General features: G+C 45.3%; 1 protein-coding gene across 1 annotated transcript in view; it reads right to left on the bottom strand.

Annotated features, from left to right (window-relative positions):
- The window catches only part of ARRDC2 (arrestin domain containing 2), a 56221-nt gene extending 37743 nt beyond the window's left edge, over positions 1–18478 (bottom strand). Inside the window, exon 1 of the mRNA XM_069962519.1 lies at positions 18119–18478. Within this exon, the coding sequence (XP_069818620.1) occupies positions 18119–18377 (259 nt within the window). The 5' untranslated portion in view covers positions 18378–18478. The remainder of the gene's footprint in view (positions 1–18118) is intronic.
- Between the last annotated feature and the right edge of the window lie 3121 nt (positions 18479–21599).

Below are 21599 nucleotides of genomic sequence, written 5' to 3'. Positions count from 1 at the left end.
AGATGAGATCCTGATCTAAGATGTTGCATTTAGGTTCGACCTCTCTTCCGGACCAATCCCCTTTTAGTAGACCAGGAGAAAACATCTCCCTCTAACCGTCTTCATGGCAAAGATAACTTTGACACAGTAGACGTCAGACGAAACTGCTTGTGGAGAAGGAGAGATGCCCTAGAAATGCTGGCTTTAAGAGCGAGACATGGAAGGATTTTGGGAACCACTTGGTGGGAGGCAGATGGAGCTTATAGGCAACCGGATTGATGCGTCTGAGCACCATGAATAGTCCATGAAACCGTGGGCCCAACTTGTAGCTCAAAAAATCAACATTGGTGAAGCAGGGTAGCTGCCTGTGCTCTGCTGCTCCACCAATGAAGCAGGGAACTGCTGTATAGGTGTAAGCAAAGAAGAGTTATGGCGCTGAAACAAGTGAGTGGGTGCGTGCCGCCTCAGGAGCAGGGGGGGGCCCTGCCAGGTGCTGACGCCCGCCGGGGACTTCAGTTGGCCCCTGCCTCTGTGGGCCGGGGAGCGGCCCCCACACCACCCCCCTAATTTCACCAATGCATATGTATCAATACTATATATATCAATTAAGCTGTAGCCTTTATAGTGCAAGTTTCTTTCAGAGGCTTGCTCCATATGACATTAAAAATGTGGATACTTATTCAACCACTACTGACAGCAAACACTTTGTTATCAGGCTCTGAGGGGTAAATAAAAGTTCTTATGCATAAAATAATCAGAGACTAGACAGCATGCATTCTGTAATGTATGTTTCTGATATAGTTTTATTATGTCCCTTTAACAACATCATTTAGAGTGTCCTAACCCCTTAAGGACCGGGCCTAAAATGGCCTTAAGGACCAAGGCAAATTTTATGAATTTGACCTGTGTCACTTTATTCATTAATAACTTCGGGATGCTTTTACCTATCCGTCTGATTCTGAGATTGTTTTCTCGTGACATATGGTACTTTACATTTCTGGTAAAATGGAGTCGATACTTATAACAAATCTTTATGAAAAAAATCCAAAATAACGTGAAAAATTGCATTTTTCCAACTTTGAAACTTTTCTGCTTATACAGAAAATGGTTATGCCACATAAATGATATATTAAATAGCATTAGCAACATGTCTACTTTATGTTGGCAGCATTTATTAAACTCTCTTTCATTTTTTTAAACAATAGAAAGCGTAAAACATTAGCAGCAAATTTTCAAATTTTCAGTAAAATTTCAAAATCAGATATTTTTAGGGACCTGTTCAGGTCTAAAGTGTATTTGAGGAGACTGTATGTTAGAAAGCCCCACAAAGCACCCCATTTCAGAAACTGCACCCCCAAAACTCTGCAAAAGCACATCCAGAAAGTTTAACCCTTTAGTGGAGTCACAGAAATAAAAGCTAAGTATGTAAGAAATTTAAAAAAAAAAAAATTTCTGTGCAGATTTTATTGTAATCCAATATCTTTCATAATTATAAACCTATTAGCAGAGAAATTCACCCCAATATTGATTGCCCCGTTTCTGCAGTTTATAGAAATACCCCATATGTGGCCCTAATGCGCTATTTGACGCAACCACAAGCCTCAGATATAAAGGAGCGCCTAGTGAATTTCAATGGCTCCGTTATATTTGGTCATTTTTGACTGTACCACTTCAGGTTGGCAGAGGCTCTGGGGTACCAAAACATAAAAAACACCTCTAAAAAGGGACACCATTTAGAAAACTACACCCCTCAAGAAATGTAACTAGGGGTGCGGTGAGCATCTGGACCCCACAGGTGCTTCACAGATTTTCAGAACAATGTGGCGTGAAAAAAGAAAAACTTATTTTTTACACTAAAACAATCTAGCCTTCAATTTTTCATTTTCACAAAGGGATAAAAGGAATAACAACCCAAAAAACGTGTAGCGCAGTTTCTCCCGAGTACGCCACATGTGGACATAAAGTGCCAAGCGGGCGCAGGACGAGCCTCCAAAGGGAAGGAGCGCCAATTGGCTTTTGGAAGCTGGATTTCACTGGAATGGATTTCAAGGGCCATGTCGCATTTACAGAGCCCTCGTGCTGCCAAAACACTGGAAACCCCCCACAAGTGACCCCATTCTGGAAACTACACCCCTCAAGGAATCTAACAAGGGGTGCAGTGAGCATATGGACCCCACTGGTGACGTGCACGAATGTGGAACAATGTGACGTGAAAGTGAAAATTTTCATTTTTTCACTTTCACGGCACAAATGTGCCCGTCATCAAGGGGTCCATATCCTCACTGCACCCCTTGTTAGATTCCTTGAAGGGGTGTAGTTTCCAGAATGGGGTCACTTGTGGGGGATTTCCACTGTTTTGGCAGCACGAGGGCTCTGTAAATGCGACATGACATTCATCATCCATTCTGGCCAAATCCAGCCTTCAAAATCAAAATGGAGCTCCTTCCCTGTGGAGGCTTGCTCTGCGCCCACATGGCGCTTTATGTCCACATGGAAGGTATTTACGGACTCGGGGGAAATTGCTCTACACATTGCGTGTTTTTTTCTCTTTTAACCCCTTGTGAAAATGAAAAATTTAAGCTAGACCAACATTATAGTGTAAAAAATTTAATATTTCATTTTCACGCCACATTGTTCCACATTTGTGCCCGCCACCAGTGGGGTCCATATGCTCACTACACCCCTTGTTACATTCCCTGAGGGGTGTAGTTTCCATAATGGGGTCACTTGTGGGGGGTTTCAACTGTCCTGGCAACACAGGGGCCTTTTACATGCAACAAGGCCCTCGAAATCCATTCCAGCCTCCAAAAGCCAAATGGCACTCCTTCCCTTTGGAGGCTTACCCTGCACCCGCATGGCGCTTTATGTCCACATGTGGGGTATTTCTGAACTCAGGGGAAATTGATCTACACATTGTGTTTTTTTTTTTTTTTTATCTTTTAACCCCTTGTGAAAATGAAAAAAATCAAGACAAGATCAATCATTTAGTGTAAAAATTTAAAAATTTTTACATTAAATGTTGGTCTAGCCTTGATTTTTTTCCATTTCCACAAGGGGTTAAAAAAGAAAATGAATGCAAAACGTGTAGGGTAATTTCCCCTGAGTAGGAAAATACCCCACATGTGGATATAATGTGCCATATGGGCACAGGGCAAGCCACCAAAGGGACAGAGCACCATTTAGAGTCTGGAATGGAGGATGGAGGCCATGTCACATTTACAAAGCTCCTGTGCTGCCAGGACAGTAGAAACCCCCCACAAGTGACCCCATTCTGGAAACTATGAGCATATGGACCCCACTGGCGACGGGTACATATGTAGAACATGTGCCATGAAAATTAAAAATACAATTTTTTTCATTTTCACGGCACAAATGTGGCCGTCACCAGGGGGACATATCCCCGCTGCCCCCCTTGTTAGATTCCTTATGGGGTGTAGTTTCCAGAATGGGGTCACTTGTGGGGGGTTTCTACTGTCCTGGCCGGACAGAGGCTTTGTAATTGCATCATGGCATCCTCTAATGGGAATGGCGGCCATACCTATTTAGTTGGGGAAAAGGGACCATTCTAATTTATTTTGGGGTATTAGGCCAATTATTAGTTTATAAGGTTGAAAATGACAGGTGTCCATCAAATTCAACCTGTGTTGATCCAGAGGAAGGCAGAAAAACCCTTGTGAGGCGGACGACAGTAGCCTCATCACTGGGAAAAATTCCTTCCTGACTCCATAATGGCAATCAGAATAATCCCTGGATCATCATGACCCCTGAAATAGGAATAAGGGACAGAATTTAGACAATGTAGATCTCCAATGACGTGTGGTACGCCTTGAAGCGATCCAGTATGCAGAGGCCGGGGTGATCAGGACAGGCGTCACACTGGAAAATGGTGTCCTTCCTGATCCCCCTGTTACGCCACACTCTGCACTTCTTCTGGGGTCTCCTGTTTTCGAGTGTGGGGGACGTCACCTGGAAAATGTTGTCCTGGTGTGATACGGGGTCCTTCATATCCAGAAGCGCTGGGTCCGCTCAATGGCTGCTAAATATTAGGGCTCTATTACTGCTTCTGATATGTTCGGATCGTGCCGCAAGCTACAGTAGCTCGGGCAGTGAGGGACCAGAAGAGGGGGTGCTGGTATAAAAGTTATCCCCGTACAGGTGGTGACCTTTATCCAGCAGTGGGAAGATCAGTTCCCGAACGATCTTCCCACTAACTCTGAGGATGGAGGGGGGGGGGGGGGGAAGGATTCAGGTGTCCCTTCCTACATACACTCTAAGGGTACGTGTACACTGCGGAATGGCGAAGGATAACCCTTTGTGCATTTCGCAGCTGGCACCCTCCGGCGGACTGATGCGGGCGCGCGTCTCCGTCCGTGTCATAGACTCTATTCTATGCACGGGTGGATTCCGCTCTCTGTCCAATGTGTTCATTCTTTGGACGGACAACGGAATCCGCCAGTGCATAGAATGGAGTCTATGACACGGGCGGAGACGCGCGCCCGCATCAGTCCGCCGGCGGGTGCCAGCTGTGGAATGCACAAAGGGTTATCCTTCTCCATTCCGCAGTGTGCATGTACCCTAAATCTGTAAGTGTATCCTGAGGTACTCTCACAGAGTTTGTAGAATTTCACGCCATACCGTCATCTCTTATTCGGACGGTACTGGCGGAAAAGACGTGTCTGGGGAGGAGTGTACGCTACGCTACCCCCAGACACGTCGCTGGATGATGAGGATGAGGATGAATGGAGGAAAGAAGGATCCCCCCATTCATCCTCACTGGCTGTTTCGGTGTCGGAGGCAATAATAACGTATGCGTCCGACACCGAAAACACCCTGGGGGCCATCTTTATACGGGGACTAGTATATGGGGTATGTAGATGTGTAGTGGTGTAGTGTAAAACTTTATTTCGTATAGTGTAATAGTGTTTTTTACGTGTCTTTTTAACTTTAAGTATATAAAAAAAAAAAAAAAAACTACGCCAAGAAAGGAGTTGCTGATAAATGCTGCACTTATGTGCGGTACTTATCAGCAAAACGTGGCTGTAGGATATAGAAGAAAACACCCTACGCCAAAAAGGAGGAGTTGCTGATCAGCGGCGCACTTACCTGCGATGCTGATCAGCACTCAGCAGCGATAGGGTGCGGAAACTTAAAAAAAAAAAAACACACCTTTCTTCAACCCTATAGCTACTGATATGTGTACTATATACACTTATCAGCCGCTAGGGGGCAGTAGGTCCCGAATTACGGAAATTGCCGATGGGAGCCGAAGCCGGGACCGGCAGAAATATCCGAAGACGCGACGAAGACGAGATCGGGACCCGGAAGAAGCGATCGGGACGCCGGGATCAGGTGAGTATGTGCCAATACCTGCTGGGGACACCTCAGCTAAGTAGCTGAGGTGTCCCCAGCAGGTATTTAACACTTTTTGGGGACTTATATCGCCGTAATCACGGCGATCGGGACGTGGCACCTTGGCCACCATTACTTTTAACAGTAATGGCGGTCGGTGCCATCCTCGGACAGCACCGACCGCCATATTTTTCCGGGTCATCGATGACCCGGAAAGCTTCAGATCGCCGCTATTGGCTGATCTGAATTAATCAGCCAATAGCGGCGATCGTCAGCACGGAAGGGGTTAACCACCCCCCGTGCCGACAAGCTAGGATGGCCTGCTATACATTATAGCAGGCCATCTTCCCCGATCGGGGGAAACCGCGGGCGTAAATGTACGCCCGTTTGCGTTAAGGCACGGGTTTTGGGGGCGTACACTTACGCCCGCGGTCGTTAAGGGGCTAACCGCGGGTGGCGGCTTGCAGTGACTGATAAAAAAGTATGTGTAGCGAGGCACAACATTATGCTTCCTTTTAAAGGGACTCTGTCGCTTCTGAAAAATGTCCACAACTACAGTTAAACGTAAACAGCTCAAAAGATGCTTATTTGGAATCTGTAATTCTTATCTTTCTACCTCCAATACTAAAAGCCTGCAAATGCAGTAGTCTTTGTAGTCCTCTCTTATTATATTGCTGAACACAGAATGCTGTGTTTGCAGGTTAACATTAGGGGAATGCAATGAGTAGACAGATAACCTACCTTTTAACCTATTTACCAATTACATTAGGGGGGAATTTGGAGGTGACAGAGAAGATGTCACATATGTCTTAGTACACCACTGGATTAACATGGCTTCCAAGTGGCAAACTATTATGCAACAACTAATTCATAACAGTGAGGCCTTCTCCACCTGTTGTCTACCTGCAGTTCCCATATAAAGCTATAAATCTGTTTAGTGCCAATTGTGGTCAGACATCAGACTGCCAAGGAACAAAGTACAATGTAGCATTTAAAAGAAAACACATCATACAAAAACTATTAAATCTTAACAATGTCCACGCCTGCCATTTGTTGATACCAGTGATTGTACTAGGAAATAATTCTTTCAGAGTTAGACAAACATTAATGTCTTTCCCCAACTGACAGCCCGACAGCCTGGACACTCACATCTTGAGGGATACAGGTGTACAGGCCCTCGACGTCAATCGTAGCAAGATGGAAACCTTCCTGACAACCAAATTCCTCCATATGAACCAGAAAATCTTTTATGTCCTGTAAATATGTTGGGGACCAAGCCCTTGCCTGCAACTATTTACCAATACTTTTTGCATCTTCGTTACTAAATACACACTATTATATGTATGAAATAGTGCCCTGGGGGGACTAAAAAATTGGAATAAAATAAACGTTTTTAACAATGCCCCATAGCCCCTCCCCCAATAAAAGTCTAAATCACCCCCTTTCCCATTTGATAAATAATAACATATTTTATTAATAATAATAAAATAAACATATATTTCGTAGCATGTGTAATCGTCTGAAATCGTACCAAAAAGCGGTAAAAAAAAATGCCAGGAATGCAGATTTTTTTTATTACATTTTATATATAAAAATTTTTTATAAATAGTGATCAATATGTCCAATCTAAACAAATATGGTACTAGTAAAAACTAGAGATCGTGACATCAAAAAAGACACAGAGGCTTTGTAATTGCATCATGGCATCCTCTAATGGGAATGGCGGCCATACCTATTTAGCTGGGGAAAAGGGACAATTCTAATTTATTTGGGGTTATTAGGCCATTTATTAGTTTATAAGGTTGAAAAGGACAGGTGTCCATCAAATTCAGATGCAACTCTTCTTGTACTTACACTATCTTTATGTGTCTGCATCACCTACTGTATATTAACTAATCCCATTATTAGATCTACTACATCATCCACTTCCTCCACATAGATGTTATGTGTACTTAAGCCTAATGGGCCTACTGGTTGCTGACCTATTGGTATATCATCCACTTTTTGCTCTTTCCCCTGGAAAAAATTATATAAATTCATTTTAGGAACTGCTCTGTATAGGTCTTCTTCAAATTTAGTTATGGAAAATGGTTGAGGTATGCAAAACAAAGGCCCATTGGGCGCAACTTAATAAAAATCACAACTTACCTCTCCCTGTGCCCGCAAAGTGCTGCATCACAGGCTCTGGGACCACCGCCAGGAGTCATTTTCCCTCCAAGCTCCAATGTCATCACGACTCGAGGGGAAATATGTAACACAGTTGATGGATTGCCAGATTAGCCAATCAGTGACTGCAGCTGTGTCTCGCTACTGATTAGCTGAGCAGGCAAGTCCATCAACCGGGTGTTGACATTCCAGCCGAATGATCCCAGAGCCCAGCAGGGGTCCCTGAGTGGTAAGCCAGTGCTGCAAAGGCACGGGGAGAGGTAAGTAGTGATTGTTCATTATATCCCCCCTGCACTGACTATTGGAAAATACACAGTTTATGCCTCATGCATTGCTAGCGGTGTGGGAATGTAGCCTTACAGCCATGCTCCTCGACACCCAGTTGTGCAGGGACATGCAACTGGCCCCATTTACTTGGAAGAAGCTGTGCTGAATTTTGCTGATAAGTGGAAAAGACTGAATAGGGAATTCAGCTCCTTTATTCTCAGGTTAGGTAAGAATCTCTGAGGTAGAACCCCCACTGGTTTTCTGCAGTTTTATAATTTTTTATCAATCAGCAACATTAAATTGGCTGCCAAAATTTGCAGTATATATAGCACGTGTGAAAATGCACTAAGGGTGGATTAAAATGGAGTGGGAAATATGAAGTAGAGACTAATGGTGTGTTTACACAGGCAGATTTATCTGACAGATTTTGGAAGCCAAAGTCAGGAATGGATTTGAAAAAAGGAGAAAGCTCAGTCTTTCCTTTATGACCTGTTCCCTGTTTATGGTCTGTTCCTGTCTTTGGCTTCAAAAATCTGTCAGATAAATCTGCCTGTGTAAACGCACCATAAGGCCCTATTCCAGAGAGAGATTTATCTGACAGATTTTTCAAGTAAAAGCCAGGAATGAATTTGAGGAGAGATCTCAGTATTTTCTTTATGACCTGTTCTCTGTTTATAGTCTGTTCCTGGCTTTGGCTTTAATGATGTGTCAGATAAATCTAGGTGTGTAATAGGGCCCTTAGGGCCCATGCACACGTCTATGTCAGTTTTTACTAGAGATAAGCGAGTCGGCCGAGGTTTGGATTCGTATGAACCTGAACTCTCGGCTTCTGATTGCCGCTGTCTGCCCACTCCGTGGAGAGGGTGGATACAGCATGAGGACCGCCTGGAAAACTGGGATACAGCCATAGACTGTATCCCAGTTTTCCAAGCGGTGCTCAGGCTATATCCACCCTCTCCACGAAGCAAGAATCAGAAGCCGAGAGTTCAGGTTCATACGAACCTGAACCTCGGCCGGTTTGCTCATGTCTAGTTTTTACAGTCAGGAAATACTGATCAGGAAGTCTTTCAGGAGACTTCATGATCTTGTGAACAGTGCCCCTTTGGTTCATTTTGGATTTGGATTTTTCTAGATGTGGTCTATTTCTGCTTTGGCATGAATAGACTGGTCTATTTAAAGTGCAATTTACTATCAGGGATAAGCCTGGTCTATTTTCTGTGGTGCTGATTTGTTTGGCTCAGAATTGTCTGTAAATGGTCTCAGAATTGTCTCTAAGGGTATAAACCCACACACCGTATATGCAGCAGATATGCAACAAATACGCAGCAGATTTGTTGGTACAGATTTGATGCTGTGTTCAGTTATTTAGATCTAATCTGCTGCGAGTTTGCTGCGTATCGCAGCAGTAAATACGCTGCATATACGGTGTGTGGGTTTATACCCTTAGGGTAGCTTCAAGCGGTCTGAACGACTGATGCGTGTATGTAATTCTGCCAGCCGCTTAACCCCTTTAGCTGCCGCCCGGCTCCCGCTCTGTATACATTACCTGTCCTCGCTGCACAGGGTCCCGGCGTCCTGCTCTCCCGCCCGGCCAATCAGTGGCTGCGGCAGGGCAACACACTGATTGGCCGGGCGGGAGAGCAGTACGCCGGGACCCCGTGCAGCGTGGACAGGTAATGTATACAGAGCGGGAGCGAAGCGGGTGCCGGACGGCAGCTGAAGGGGTTAAGCGGTCGGCAGAATTACATACACGCAGCAGTCGTTCAGACCGCTGTGTGTATGTAGTGAAAGTGATCTGCCAGGACCTAGCCGACTCGGAGCGTTATTAACGCTGCGAGTCGGTACGTGTGAAGCTACCCTTAGAGACAATTCTGAGCCAAACAAATCAGCACCACAGAAAATAGACCAGGCTTATCCCTGATAGTAAATTGCACTTTAAATAGACCAGTCTATTCATGCCAAAGCAGAAATAGACCACATCTAGAAAAATCCAAATCCAAAATGAACCAAAGGGGCACTGTTCACAAGATCATGAAGTCTCCTGAAAGACTTCCTGACCAGTATTTCCTGACTGTAAAAACTAGAGATGAGCAAACCGGCCGAGGTTCGAGTTCGTATGAACCTGAACTCTCGGCTTCTGATTCTTTCTTCGTGGAGAGGGTGGATACAGCCTGAGCACCGCCTGGAAAACTGGGATACAGCCTATGGCTATATCCCAGTTTTCCAGGCGGTCCTCATGCTGTATCCACCCTCTCCACGGAGTGGGCAGACAGCGGCAATCAGAAGCCGAGAGTTCAGGTTCATACGAACCCAAACCTCGGCCGGCTCGCTTATCTCTAGTAAAAACTGACATTATTAACGATGCGAGTCGGTACGTGTTAAGCTACCCTAAATAGTCTCTTTGGCCCTGGTTCACCTCCTAGGTAATGAGCATTTTCTTCTCCCTTTCTTTTACAGATACCCGTATGCAGAGGATTATATCGGATTCATTTGGACTACGTCGATGACCAGTGGACTTAAATAAAATGTTCAACGAGGGGTGTTTCTATTTCAATAAAAAAAAATTCTAGGTGTGTTGTGTTGTCTTTCATTTCTCTACAGACTTAGTAGTGGAAGCCGTCTGATAGTAGGAATCCATTACTATGTTAGGGCTTAGTGTTAGCCAGTATAAAATGGCTAACACTAAACCCCCCCCATTATTACCCCAGTACCCAATGCCACCAGGGGTACTGGGAAAAGCCGGGTAGCCAGTAATCTCGGAGCATCAAAATTGGCGCTCCTGGACTGGGTGGCAGCAGGCTGGTAATATTAGGATGGGGAGGGCCAAAATAAATGGCCCTTCCCACCCTGGTGTTACTAGGCTGCTGTTTGGTTTTTAACCCGGCTGGTTATGAAAAGGGGGGGAGGGGATCCTATGCGTTTTTTTTTTTTAATAAATAATTATTTATTATTTATTTATTTAAAAAAAAACGGATCCCCTCCCCCCTTTTCATAACCAGCCGGGTTAAAAACCAAACAACAGCAGCCTGGTAACACCAGGGTGGGAAGGGCCATTGTTTTTGGCCCTCCCCAGCCTAATATTACCAGCCTGCTGCCGCCCAGTCCAGGAGCGCCAATTTTGATGCTCCGGGACTACTGGCACCCGGCTTTTTCCAGTACCCCTGGTGGCATTGGCTACTGGGGTAATAATGGGGGGGGGGGGGTTAGTGTTAGCCATTTTATACCGGCTAACACTAAGCCCCGACTTAGTAATGGATTCCGTCTATCAGACAACTTCCACTACCAAGTCTGTAAAGTAAGGAAAGAAAACACAACACACCTAGAATTTTTTTTTAATTCAAATAAAAACACCCCACACCCCTTGTTGACCATTTTATTGAACAGTTAAGTTCGCCGGTCATCGACGTAGTCCAAACGAATCCGACGGAATCCTCTAGATGCGGGTATCTGAAAAACAGAAAGCAAAAACAAACAGCAAGTAAGGGGTTAAGTCCCTGGGAGCCAGACTGTAACTCCCATGCCTATGCTGGAGGTCACTCAGGTAACCCTTACAGGATCCTGGGAAAGCTGGGTGACCTTCAGCATGGCATGTCCCAGTAAGCCACCCCCCCCCCCCCCCGCGACGGTAAGCCCTGCCCCCTGTATCGGCCATATCGGGGGCGGGGCTTACTGGGACATTCTGGGACTGCTGGCAACTGTGGAGGAAGACTCAGCAGGCAACCCCCAGGCCCTAGCATCAACTACCCCCTTCCCGATGGGGATCGCACTGCATCTGCCCCAGCAAGGAAGGGGGCACTTAACCACCTTTCTTGCTGGTGCAGGGGCAGTGCCAAAATATGCCCAGAGCATAGGCGTATTTTATGCCATGGATAGGCCATAGTACAGTGTAGGACTGCCCCGTTCATGAGGCCACCGTAACGTGGTGGGGTAGTTAACACCATTTTCAAATGGTAACCAAGTTACCATTATTTTTGTGGAAGTTTTTTTTTTAGCAGTTGGGGGGGCTGCTTTTAACTATTTTCATGTCTGTAGTGGGTCTGTATCTTGCCATTGCGGTGAGCTGTTTTTTGTGTTTTTGTGTATTTGCAACTTCAGCCATAGCAACGTGCTCCTGCCTAGTGTGAATGGTATTCTAGGAGAGCTGACCAAATTTGTCCTTTTTTTTTTCTGTGTTCCAGATGGGGGAGTGGCTGCCTCTACTTGGTCGTGCACTCCACCTATCCCACCCAGGTGGTGTAATTACTTGTGCCGGTATAAGACAGATCTTGCATGCCCAGAGCATACGTGTATTTTATGCCACGGAGAGGCCATAGTACAGTGTAGGACTGCCCCGTTCATGAGGCCACGGTAACGTGGTGGGGTAGTTTACACCATTTTCAAATGGTAACCAAGAGCCTCATTATTTTTGTGGAAATTTATTTTGGCAGTTGGGGGGGCTGCTTTTAACTATTTTCATGTCTGTATCTTGCCATTGCGGTGAGCTGTTACATTTTTTTGTGTTTTTGTGTGTTTGCAGGTCCAGAACAGTCTGGTCCCCAGGGGGTTAAGTCCCTGGGGACCAGACTGTAACTTCTGTGCCAGGATTTAAAATTTCCCGCTCAGAAGCAGACTGCTTTCTGCACCCGACCCACGGAGCATACTGGCTCCACATTATAGGTAGTGAAATTCACCACCTCTAGTGTGGAGTGAGTTTGCGACACATGTGCGACTATTTTAGATAGTCGCACATGATAAATCATGCCTACTTTCAGCGTAAACAGAAGTAGGCATGATCAGTGTATGTCTGGGAAAAGTCACAAAATTTTGAGCAGCTAAGCGGCTGCTCAAAATTTTGCTACTTTTCTATGCCCAAAAAATGGCTTAAATTGGTAATAAATCTCCCTCCATGTTTGTTAAATGTCCCCTATTTATCATTGTGTTTGCACAATTTTTTTATTTTATTTTTTTTTTTCTTGGCTAATAAGGAGATTTTGTGCACTACATAAATATCTGTGCAAGACTTATTAAAGAGGACCTGTCACCCCCCGTGCCGGGGTGACAGGCTCCCGACCCCTGTTAGATCCCCCTATACTTACGTGATCCCGCTTCCTGATGCGGTCGGGTCCCGGAGATATCAGCGCCCGAAGCCCGGCGCGTGCGCTGAGAGATGAGTCCGATGCCCATAGAGAATGACGGAGCATCGGACTCCCCATTCATTCTCTATGGGTGTCTGACTCTGCTGTCAGTGCGCGTGCCGGGCTTCGGGAGCTGATATCTCCGGGACCCGGCGGGATCATGTAAGTATAGGGGGATCTAACAGGGGGTCGGGAGCCTGTCACCCCTGCACGGGGGTGACAGGTGTCCTTTAAGGATTTTGCGCCTTTTTTTCAGTGTTTGCAAGGGGGGGGGGGAAGGTTGTTCTGTTAACTAGTTTTCATTAGATTTATCATGTGCAAATTTTCATTCTTTGCGCAAAATCCTACCCTAGCGTAGCTTTTTTTAGCCAAGCTGTTTTAGGCTGAGTTCGCACTGTTTTTTGAAAAATGGATAAAAAAAGGAAGCGTTTGTGTGCCTCCGTTTTAATCAGTTTACCATTAACTTCCATAAAAAAAAAAACCATCACAAAAAACATGGTTGACCGTGTTTTTGTGTACGGTAAATAAAAGATGCATTTTGATCCGTTTTTTAATCCGTTTTTTGTTTGCAAACATAGGATGAAAAAAATGGACTGCAAAAAGTGCAGTGTGAACCCAGCCTTAGGCATAAATTGTGAAATAAATTAAGCAAGATGTATCAAGGCACTTATAATCTAATTACGATTTCTGCTCAACAACCGTAAAATTTTGCGCAGTCTATAAAAACCTCCTCCTACTCAAAAAAGTAGTGCAGATGATGCACTGATTGGACAGCACCATCTACCATGTAAACACTGTACTGTATATCCCAACAATTGGAAGCAGCTGTGTGTCAGAGTATGATATTTAAAAAAAAAAAAAAAAAAAAAAAAAAAAAAAAGGATCTGCGCACTTTTCTTTTCAACAAATTTAAGAAATTAGAGGTAAAGTGAGAAAACCAGTGAAGTAACATTGATGACCTAGAGGAATATAGTCTGGCCTAGGCTATTTTACACCCCCTGGTATAAAATATATCCCCTGGGGTATACTGAAGCCTGGGCTAGAACTTTGAAAACCAGTGACATGATAACTTGGAGGGATATAGTCGGGCCTAGACTATTTTACACCCCAAATATAGAGTTTCCTCCGGGGTATATTGTGACCTGGGCTAGACTATACCCATGTTTATAGCATGGCCTAGGCTTTATTACACCCCTGGGTACGCAAATATATCCCCTGGTATATACTGTTGCCTGGGCCAGGGGTGAGAAAACCAGTGAAGTAATAATATTATGGCCCAGGGAGATAAAGTCTGGCCTAGACTGTTTTACACCCCCAGGTATAGAGTTTATCCCCTGGGGTATACTGTGGCCTGGTTTGACATTAGATGGATATATTCTGGCCTGGATGGGTATACTCTAGCCTAGGCTATGTTACACCCCAGGTATAGTTTGGCTTGGGCTATTTTATACCCCGGGGTATACTCTGGCCTAGGCCATTTTATACCCTGGGGTATACTCTGGCCTAGGCCAAACTATACCCAAATCTGGACAGGGGTTAATCTGGCCTGCTACATCGGGTCATGATGTTGGCAGTGCAGGAGACCCTGGGGGTCCTGAAGCGGCAGGAGTAAAGGATAGACTGTTAAAGGGGTTGTGCATTTTTCTGCCATTCTGACCCAGGAAGCATACATACCCCCCATATGCTTCCTGTACCTGAATGGTCGTTTTCCCTGACTTTGAGCCCCCTCTCCAGCTGCACAGGAAGTCCTGTAGTTCTGAAAATCTCTCTGACTATCGTCACAATACTTTTCCCTGTCCTCCATTTTGTGCCAAACGTCACAAAAGGTGGGCGGTCCTGGCAGTGAGACAGTCTTTCCTAATTGGTCCCCTTCCTGGTGGCTAATTTACATATCTGGGCGTCTGAATTTCCATTGGCAAGAGCTGACTGCAAGTGTGGTTATGTGATCTCCCTGTATGTACATAGAAGCTTTGCTGAATTACACGTAGCAGAGCTGAGTTTCGCTACAGTGCTGCCATGTTTCTGGAGATACACTTGCTGCAGGAACATTGCAGCACAGTAGTGGAACTTAGCTCTGCTACATCAGGAAGAGGCTGTAATCCAGCAAAGCTTGTATGGACATCACCCTGCCGCCTGCGTCACCTCCCCAGTCATCAGCACACTGCCTAGCCCTCTGCAGCCCCCACTCGTCACACTGCCTACAACTTTGCAGCCCCCACTCAGCTCTGCTACATTAGGAAGAACAGCAGAGCTTGAGTGGGGGCTGCAAAGTTGTAGGCAGTGTGACGAGTGGGGGCTGCAGAGGGCTAGGCAGTGTGCTGATGACTGGGGAGGTGACGCAGGCGGCAGGGTGATGTCCATACAAGCTTTGCTGGATTACAGCTTCTTCCTGATGTAGCAGAGCTAAGTTCCACTACTGTGCTGCAATGTTCCTGCAGCAAGTGTATCTCCAGAAACATGGCAGCACTGTAGCGAAACTCAGCTCTGCTACGTGTAATTCAGCAAAGCTTCTATGTACATACAGGGAGATCACATAACCACACTTGCAGTCAGCTCTTGCCAATGGAAATTCAGACGCCCAGATATGTAAATTAGCCACCAGGAAGGGGACCAATTAGGAAAGACTGTCTCACTGCCAGGACCGCCCACCTTTTGTGACGTTTGGCACAAAATGGAGGACAGGGAAAAGTATTGTGACGATAGTCAGAGAGATTTTCAGAACTACAGGACTTCCTGTGCAGCTGGAGAGGGGGCTCAAAGTCAGGGAAAACGACCATTCAGGTACAGGAAGCATATGGGGGGTATGTATAACTTTAGCAAAGGGTCAGAATGGCAGAAAAAGGTTTTAAACTGCACAACCCCTTTAAGGGAAAGCCTTCATTTTTCTTCAGGGTGCTCCTGTGTTCCTCTTTCATATGTGATATTGAAAGATTTAGGGGGACATTTATTAAGTCCGGCGTTTTCTGCACCGGACTTAAAAATTTCCCCGCAGCTCCGGCACTACGGAGGTTCATGGAGAGGCGGACTGCCTGTACATAAATCCTGTGTGCGTGCAGCAGAAAACCTACGCCAGCTGAGAGCTTATTTTTACGACAAAGGAATTATGAGTCATGCGTACTGGGCAGAAGGTGGCCATTTGCGAATATTTTATTTACAAAACGGCCATTTGTGAACAAATTTATTCGCAAATGGCCCCTTTCCAACGAAAATTCAATCTCCTTGATACATGTACCCCTTAGTGGTTTATTACAGGACTGTGCTTGGTTTCATCTATTGTTTTGGGTACACTCCTATCCATCTAACAGACACTACAGAAGATATTACCTCTGTATACCATTAATACTACATGTGTTTGATACTGGGGGAGATAATCAAATCTACTTGTACTGTACATTGCTTATAGTGTGAAATGTGTTAAATTTGATGTAAAAATTTGTGCATATCATGTTTATACAGAGCATATTAAGGCTGGGTTCACACTACGTACATTTCAGTCAGTATTGTAGTCCTCATATTGCAACCAAAACCAGGAGTGGATTAAAAACACAAAGGTTCTGTTCACACAATGTTGAAATTGAGTGGATGGCCGCCATTTAATGGCAAATATTTGCTGTTATTTTAAAACAACAGCTGTTATATTGAAATAATGGCCGTTATTTACCATTATATGGCGGCCATCCACTCAATTTCAACATTGTGTGAACAGAGCCTTTCTGTGTTTTTAATCCACTCCTGCTTTTGGTTACAATATGAGGACCACAATACTGACTGAAATATACGTAGTGTCAACCCAGCCTAAAGTGGCACAAAACTGGGGTCCTCAACCATCAGTCTGCAGACCAGTACCGGGTTGTGGAGTATCAGTGGGATGTTTATTTATTCTTTTCTAATACAGACTAGGGGCAACTTGGCTGGGAATGGGGTTAAATACAATAGCTACTTGGGAAGTGTGGGTTAAGAACTGTAAAACCAGGAGCATGATGCGAGGGTAAACAACTGCAATACCAGGGGCATCATAGGGGGCTAACTACTGCAACACCAGGGGCATCATGGGGGAGTTTGCTACTGCAATACCAAGGGCATCACGAGGGGTAATGACGAGGGGTACCAGAGAAGTAAATGCCATAAATTAAATATTTAAGTTCAGTAAATATTGCTCCACCTTAGACTAAGTTCACGCAACATAAATTTTCTATTAATCACGGCCGTTGTTGCCGAGTTGCAACAACGCCCATGATTAATAGAAAATTTATGTTGCACTGCAGTCAATGGATTTCCGGCCGGAGTGTATACACATAGGGGGGACATTTATCAAGTCCAGCGTTTTTTGTGCTGGGTGTAAAAATGTCCCCGCAACTCCGACAGTGCGTACCAGTGTGAGCGCCAGGAAACCTACGCCAACTCTGACATTATCATTTTTCGTTGTGAATAATGATAAATGAAGTGGACCCAGAGTCCACGCCCCCCATTCCGCCCCCTCCCCGCCCTAATGGAGAAGGTGGCATAAGATGACCCGATGCAGATGTTTTATTCGCAAATCAGACATTTGCAAATAAATTAATGTGCATCTGGCCATTTTACACAAAAAATACAACTTTTTGCTTTGATAACTTCCCCCCATAGTATACACTCTCGCCGGGAGTCCTAGCAGCCGCACGAAAAACTGACATGTCAGTTTTTTGTGTCCGCTATTCATTGAATAGCTGCCACACAACACTGACAGCTCACACAATGGAAAGTGTGGCTCAAGACGCACTTTCCATTGTGTGCTATGGTAAATTGGGCCCGCCATTCTGTGACACGACCTGGTCACAGAACAGCCTGTGTCATAAAGCGTGTGAACTCGGCCTTAAATAGCATTATAGATAATGATCAGTTTTTCTTCTTCATAGACTGCAGACATAAAACATTAGTAAGTATAAAAAAATTAACATTCTGACTTTACCAAGCATGTACTGTATGACAAACATTTTGGAAAATCTTGAAGAAATGTCAGATTGTTTGGGAGCAATCATAATGTCTATGATGGCAATGGAAAATAAGCACCAGACCAGAGGCAAATGCTGGCGCAGCCACTGGAAAGTAAGAGTTGCTATAAACCTTTGTCTTTGTGCCAGGAGTCTGAACAATCTACTTGCAGGTGACACTCACTGCTGCACTTCCAGGGCATACCTCCACTAAATGGGCAATCTCTGATGATGGAAGCAAATGGCGCACAGTCCACACTTACACTGCCAGCTTACCTCTTATTAAGTGCTGCCTCTTTCTCAAGTAGGTCTCATGAGCAGTAAAGTCGCTGTAAACTGTATTCATGCCAATGCTGCGGGTCTCCAACCAATGCACCGTGGCCAGCCCCCTGGCACAGACCTCCAGTGCAGAGACTCGTACTGTCTTACTGATATCCAGCACCACTTTCCCTGCCAGCACATCCCCAGCTGTATACACTCCAAGAACACTGGGGCTGAGGTCTACATTGAAATCCGTGATTTTGCTGAAGTGCATGATGTGTCTGGGTAGCAGGCTGGCAGAGCTCAATATAAGGAGAGGGAACAGTGACAGCTCTGGGTACAGGATAGAGGTGATCTGTGCTAGCAGCAGCTGGGGGCATAGCACAGGGCAAGCCTCTTATCTAGAGGCTGCACAGCACTCTATACAACTGACAGGCAGCCACACAAGTGCTGGCCCCACCCAGCTAAGGCAGGAGCCATACACACCCCTATCTACCTTAACCCTTTAAAGACTGATTTTCATTTCTCTTATTGGTGTTTTCCTCCTAGTCTTGTAAGAGCCATAGCATTGCTTTTTATTGACAGACCCATTAAGGGCTTACCCTTTGTACTTAATAGTAAACTTTATTTGACCATAAAATCTAATGCAAAAGTGAAAAAAATAATTGTAAGTTAGGACTGAGAACACAAATCATAAGCGCTTCTATGTTGATTATGTGTATGTCCTGTAGACATGTCGCTGGAGAAGTGTTCAAGGGGGTGTACATCTCACCTAGGTTGCTATGTAGTTTTTATTTATTGGAAGGCTAGGTTCACACTGCGTTTTCAGCATCCGTTTAACGCATCCATTTTTTGCAAAAAACGCATGAAAAACGGATTGCAAAAAACGGATTCATTTGTGTGCATCCGTTTTTCCATTGACTTCCATTATAAAAAAAACGGATCCGTTTTTTTTGTCGGACCAAAACGGCCCAAAAAACGTTGCTGACCCTATTTTTCTGGACGTTAAAAAAACCGGATCCGTTAAACGGATGCTGAAAACGCAGTGTGAACCTAGCCTTACCGTGCCTTGATTATCATGGAATGGCAGGTAGGTTTGGTAGTGGGACCTGTCATCCCCCCCTCCCCCCATCCAGTTTGGGTTTTGGGATCAGGTGAGCGCTGATAAGCCAGAGGGTAAAAGCTCTGCAGAGTGTGCAGGTGGGGGCTGTGAATGCAGCCACTGCTGGAGCTAAAATATACCCTGTGATATCCAGGCGAAAGACGCCACGGTATAAAGTGTCAGATAGGTGAGAAGACCTGTTAGTAAGCGCCCAGAAAGGGCAAGACCGTTTTATTTGTTTTGTTCTTAAAAGCACGGTGTTGCTGTATTTCTGTTTGATGGACTGTTTATGCTGCAAATAAACGCCAAGCTGCTCTTTTATTAGTCCAAGTCTGCTATGAACTGTGTCCAAACGCACCATCACCTGGGAAGATCCCTACAGTCCATAGAGCTGATCTCAGGGCATTTTATTCTTATATGCGGACTCTTCGTTTCTACGATTCCATGCCTGTACAACAGACTATCATATAGCCTGTGTCTGTATGTGCACAAAAGGCATCTGATATCCTTCATTCCTTCATAAGTGAAAATTATGCGCTGTTTACGGCCTTTTACAACGGCCAATTATCATGCACAAAAATTGTTAAATTGTTCAAATTTAAGCAATAATCCTCTGTTGTAAATACTGTAGTTATCAAACGACCTTACCTCAAAAATCTTTGTGAATCGTTCTCTAGTCTCTAGTGTAAACACTGATTGTTCACAGTATATATACGAACACAATTACAACTGTGTCGACAACTTTTCATAATGATTTATCTTCTTTTCTATTCATCACATTGTCGTTTGCTAAACAAGCATTTAAGCAATTTATCTGCAGGTGGTGCAAGTGCCAACCTGTCAGCTTTTGCTGTCTGCTTGTTCCCCACTCGCTGCCAGCGCTATTACATGTGCCAACAGCGAGCGGGTTAGAGCGGTGGAACCGTGGACAGCAGCGTGGGGCAGCCTGGATGATCTTTAGATCATAGGTAGTCCATGCGAGTTAGCAGCGGTCTGCTGCCACTGCTCCTATTACACTGTGCAAGGACCAGCAGACCATCACTAGTGGGATCATTGTCTTTTAACATGTTGAAAGACATAACAAGTAACTCTTCAGTTGTTAACAAACTACAACTACCGTGATTTCCTGCCAGCATTACATGATTGGGGTTGTAGTTTTGCAGCAATTGGAGAGTCACATGGTCTCTAAACACCCCACAAAACACTGCCCCCCTTCCCCCTAGTACACTCACCCATCACCTGCCCCAGGAGCTGAGCTGCTCTGGCCTCCTCTAATCAAGTCTGGGCCAGAACAGAAAGGTGCAGGGAGTGCAGATCAGGCTGATCTACAGCATGGAGGAGATGCCGGCTGGCCATGAAGGGAGGCGAATGTTCCCTACCTCCAGCCAGTTTCTGTGAGAAAAGAAAGCAGCCCTGGTGGAACTGGGCCCCTAGGGATGCTGTGGGCCCTGGCACTTGCCCAGGTAAGCTGGGTGCTGACGCTGGCCCTGATTATATGGGTCACTATTGGGAGGGGTGGCTACTATGTGGGGCTCTAATAGTAGGCCTGGCTAGTATGTGGGACACTATTGGGGGGGGGGGGCTACTACATGGGGTACAACTATGGGATTACCTACTGCTTGAGGGATATAATGGGTAATTACCATGCGGGGACAAATACTTTAGGATAGGCAGTGCCAGAAACGCCACATACACTTTTCATTAACCCCTTAACGACATCGGGCGTAAATTTACGCCCTGATGCCGGTAAGGGAGTTCAGAGCGGCTCTGAACCGCGCCGGTCCCGGGTGCCGCGTGTAGCCCGGGACCGTAGGTATTAGCGGGCACGGTCCGATCGCCGTGCCCGCTAATACAGTAATCGGATGCAGCTGTCAAAGTTGACAGCTGCATCCGATTACCGGACGCAGCGTCATCCCTGGTGTCTAGTGGGGAGATCGCTCCTCCGGGATGTTATCCCGGAGGAGCGATCTCCGTAAATGAAGCCGGCCGGGGACCGCTCCAAGATGGCGCCGTCCCCGGCTCGGCACTCGTTTACTTCCGGCTGCAGCAGCCGGAAGTAAACGAGTGCCTATCTCATGGATCTCTGCAGCATATCTATGCTGCAGAGATCTCAATGAGAGATCAAAGCACTTATACTAGAAGTCCCCTAGGGGGGCTTCTAGTATAAGTGTAAAAGTTAAAAAAAAAAATGTTGTTAATAGTAAAAATCCCCCTCCCCTAATAAAAGTCTGAATCACCCCCCTTTTCCCAGGTTATAAATAAAAGTAAACAAATAAATAAATAAATAAACATGTTTGCTATCGCCGCGTGCGTAATCGCCCAAACTATTAATTATTCATATTCCTGATCTCGCACGGTAAATAGCGTCAGCGCAAAAAAAATCCCAAAGTGCAA

Source organism: Dendropsophus ebraccatus, chromosome 3 (genome assembly GCF_027789765.1).
Source record: "Dendropsophus ebraccatus isolate aDenEbr1 chromosome 3, aDenEbr1.pat, whole genome shotgun sequence".
In the NCBI taxonomy this organism is placed as follows: Eukaryota; Metazoa; Chordata; class Amphibia; order Anura; family Hylidae; genus Dendropsophus; species Dendropsophus ebraccatus.
The sequence above is the reverse complement of the archived record's forward strand: the minus strand, read 5'-3'. Positions and strand labels throughout refer to the sequence as shown.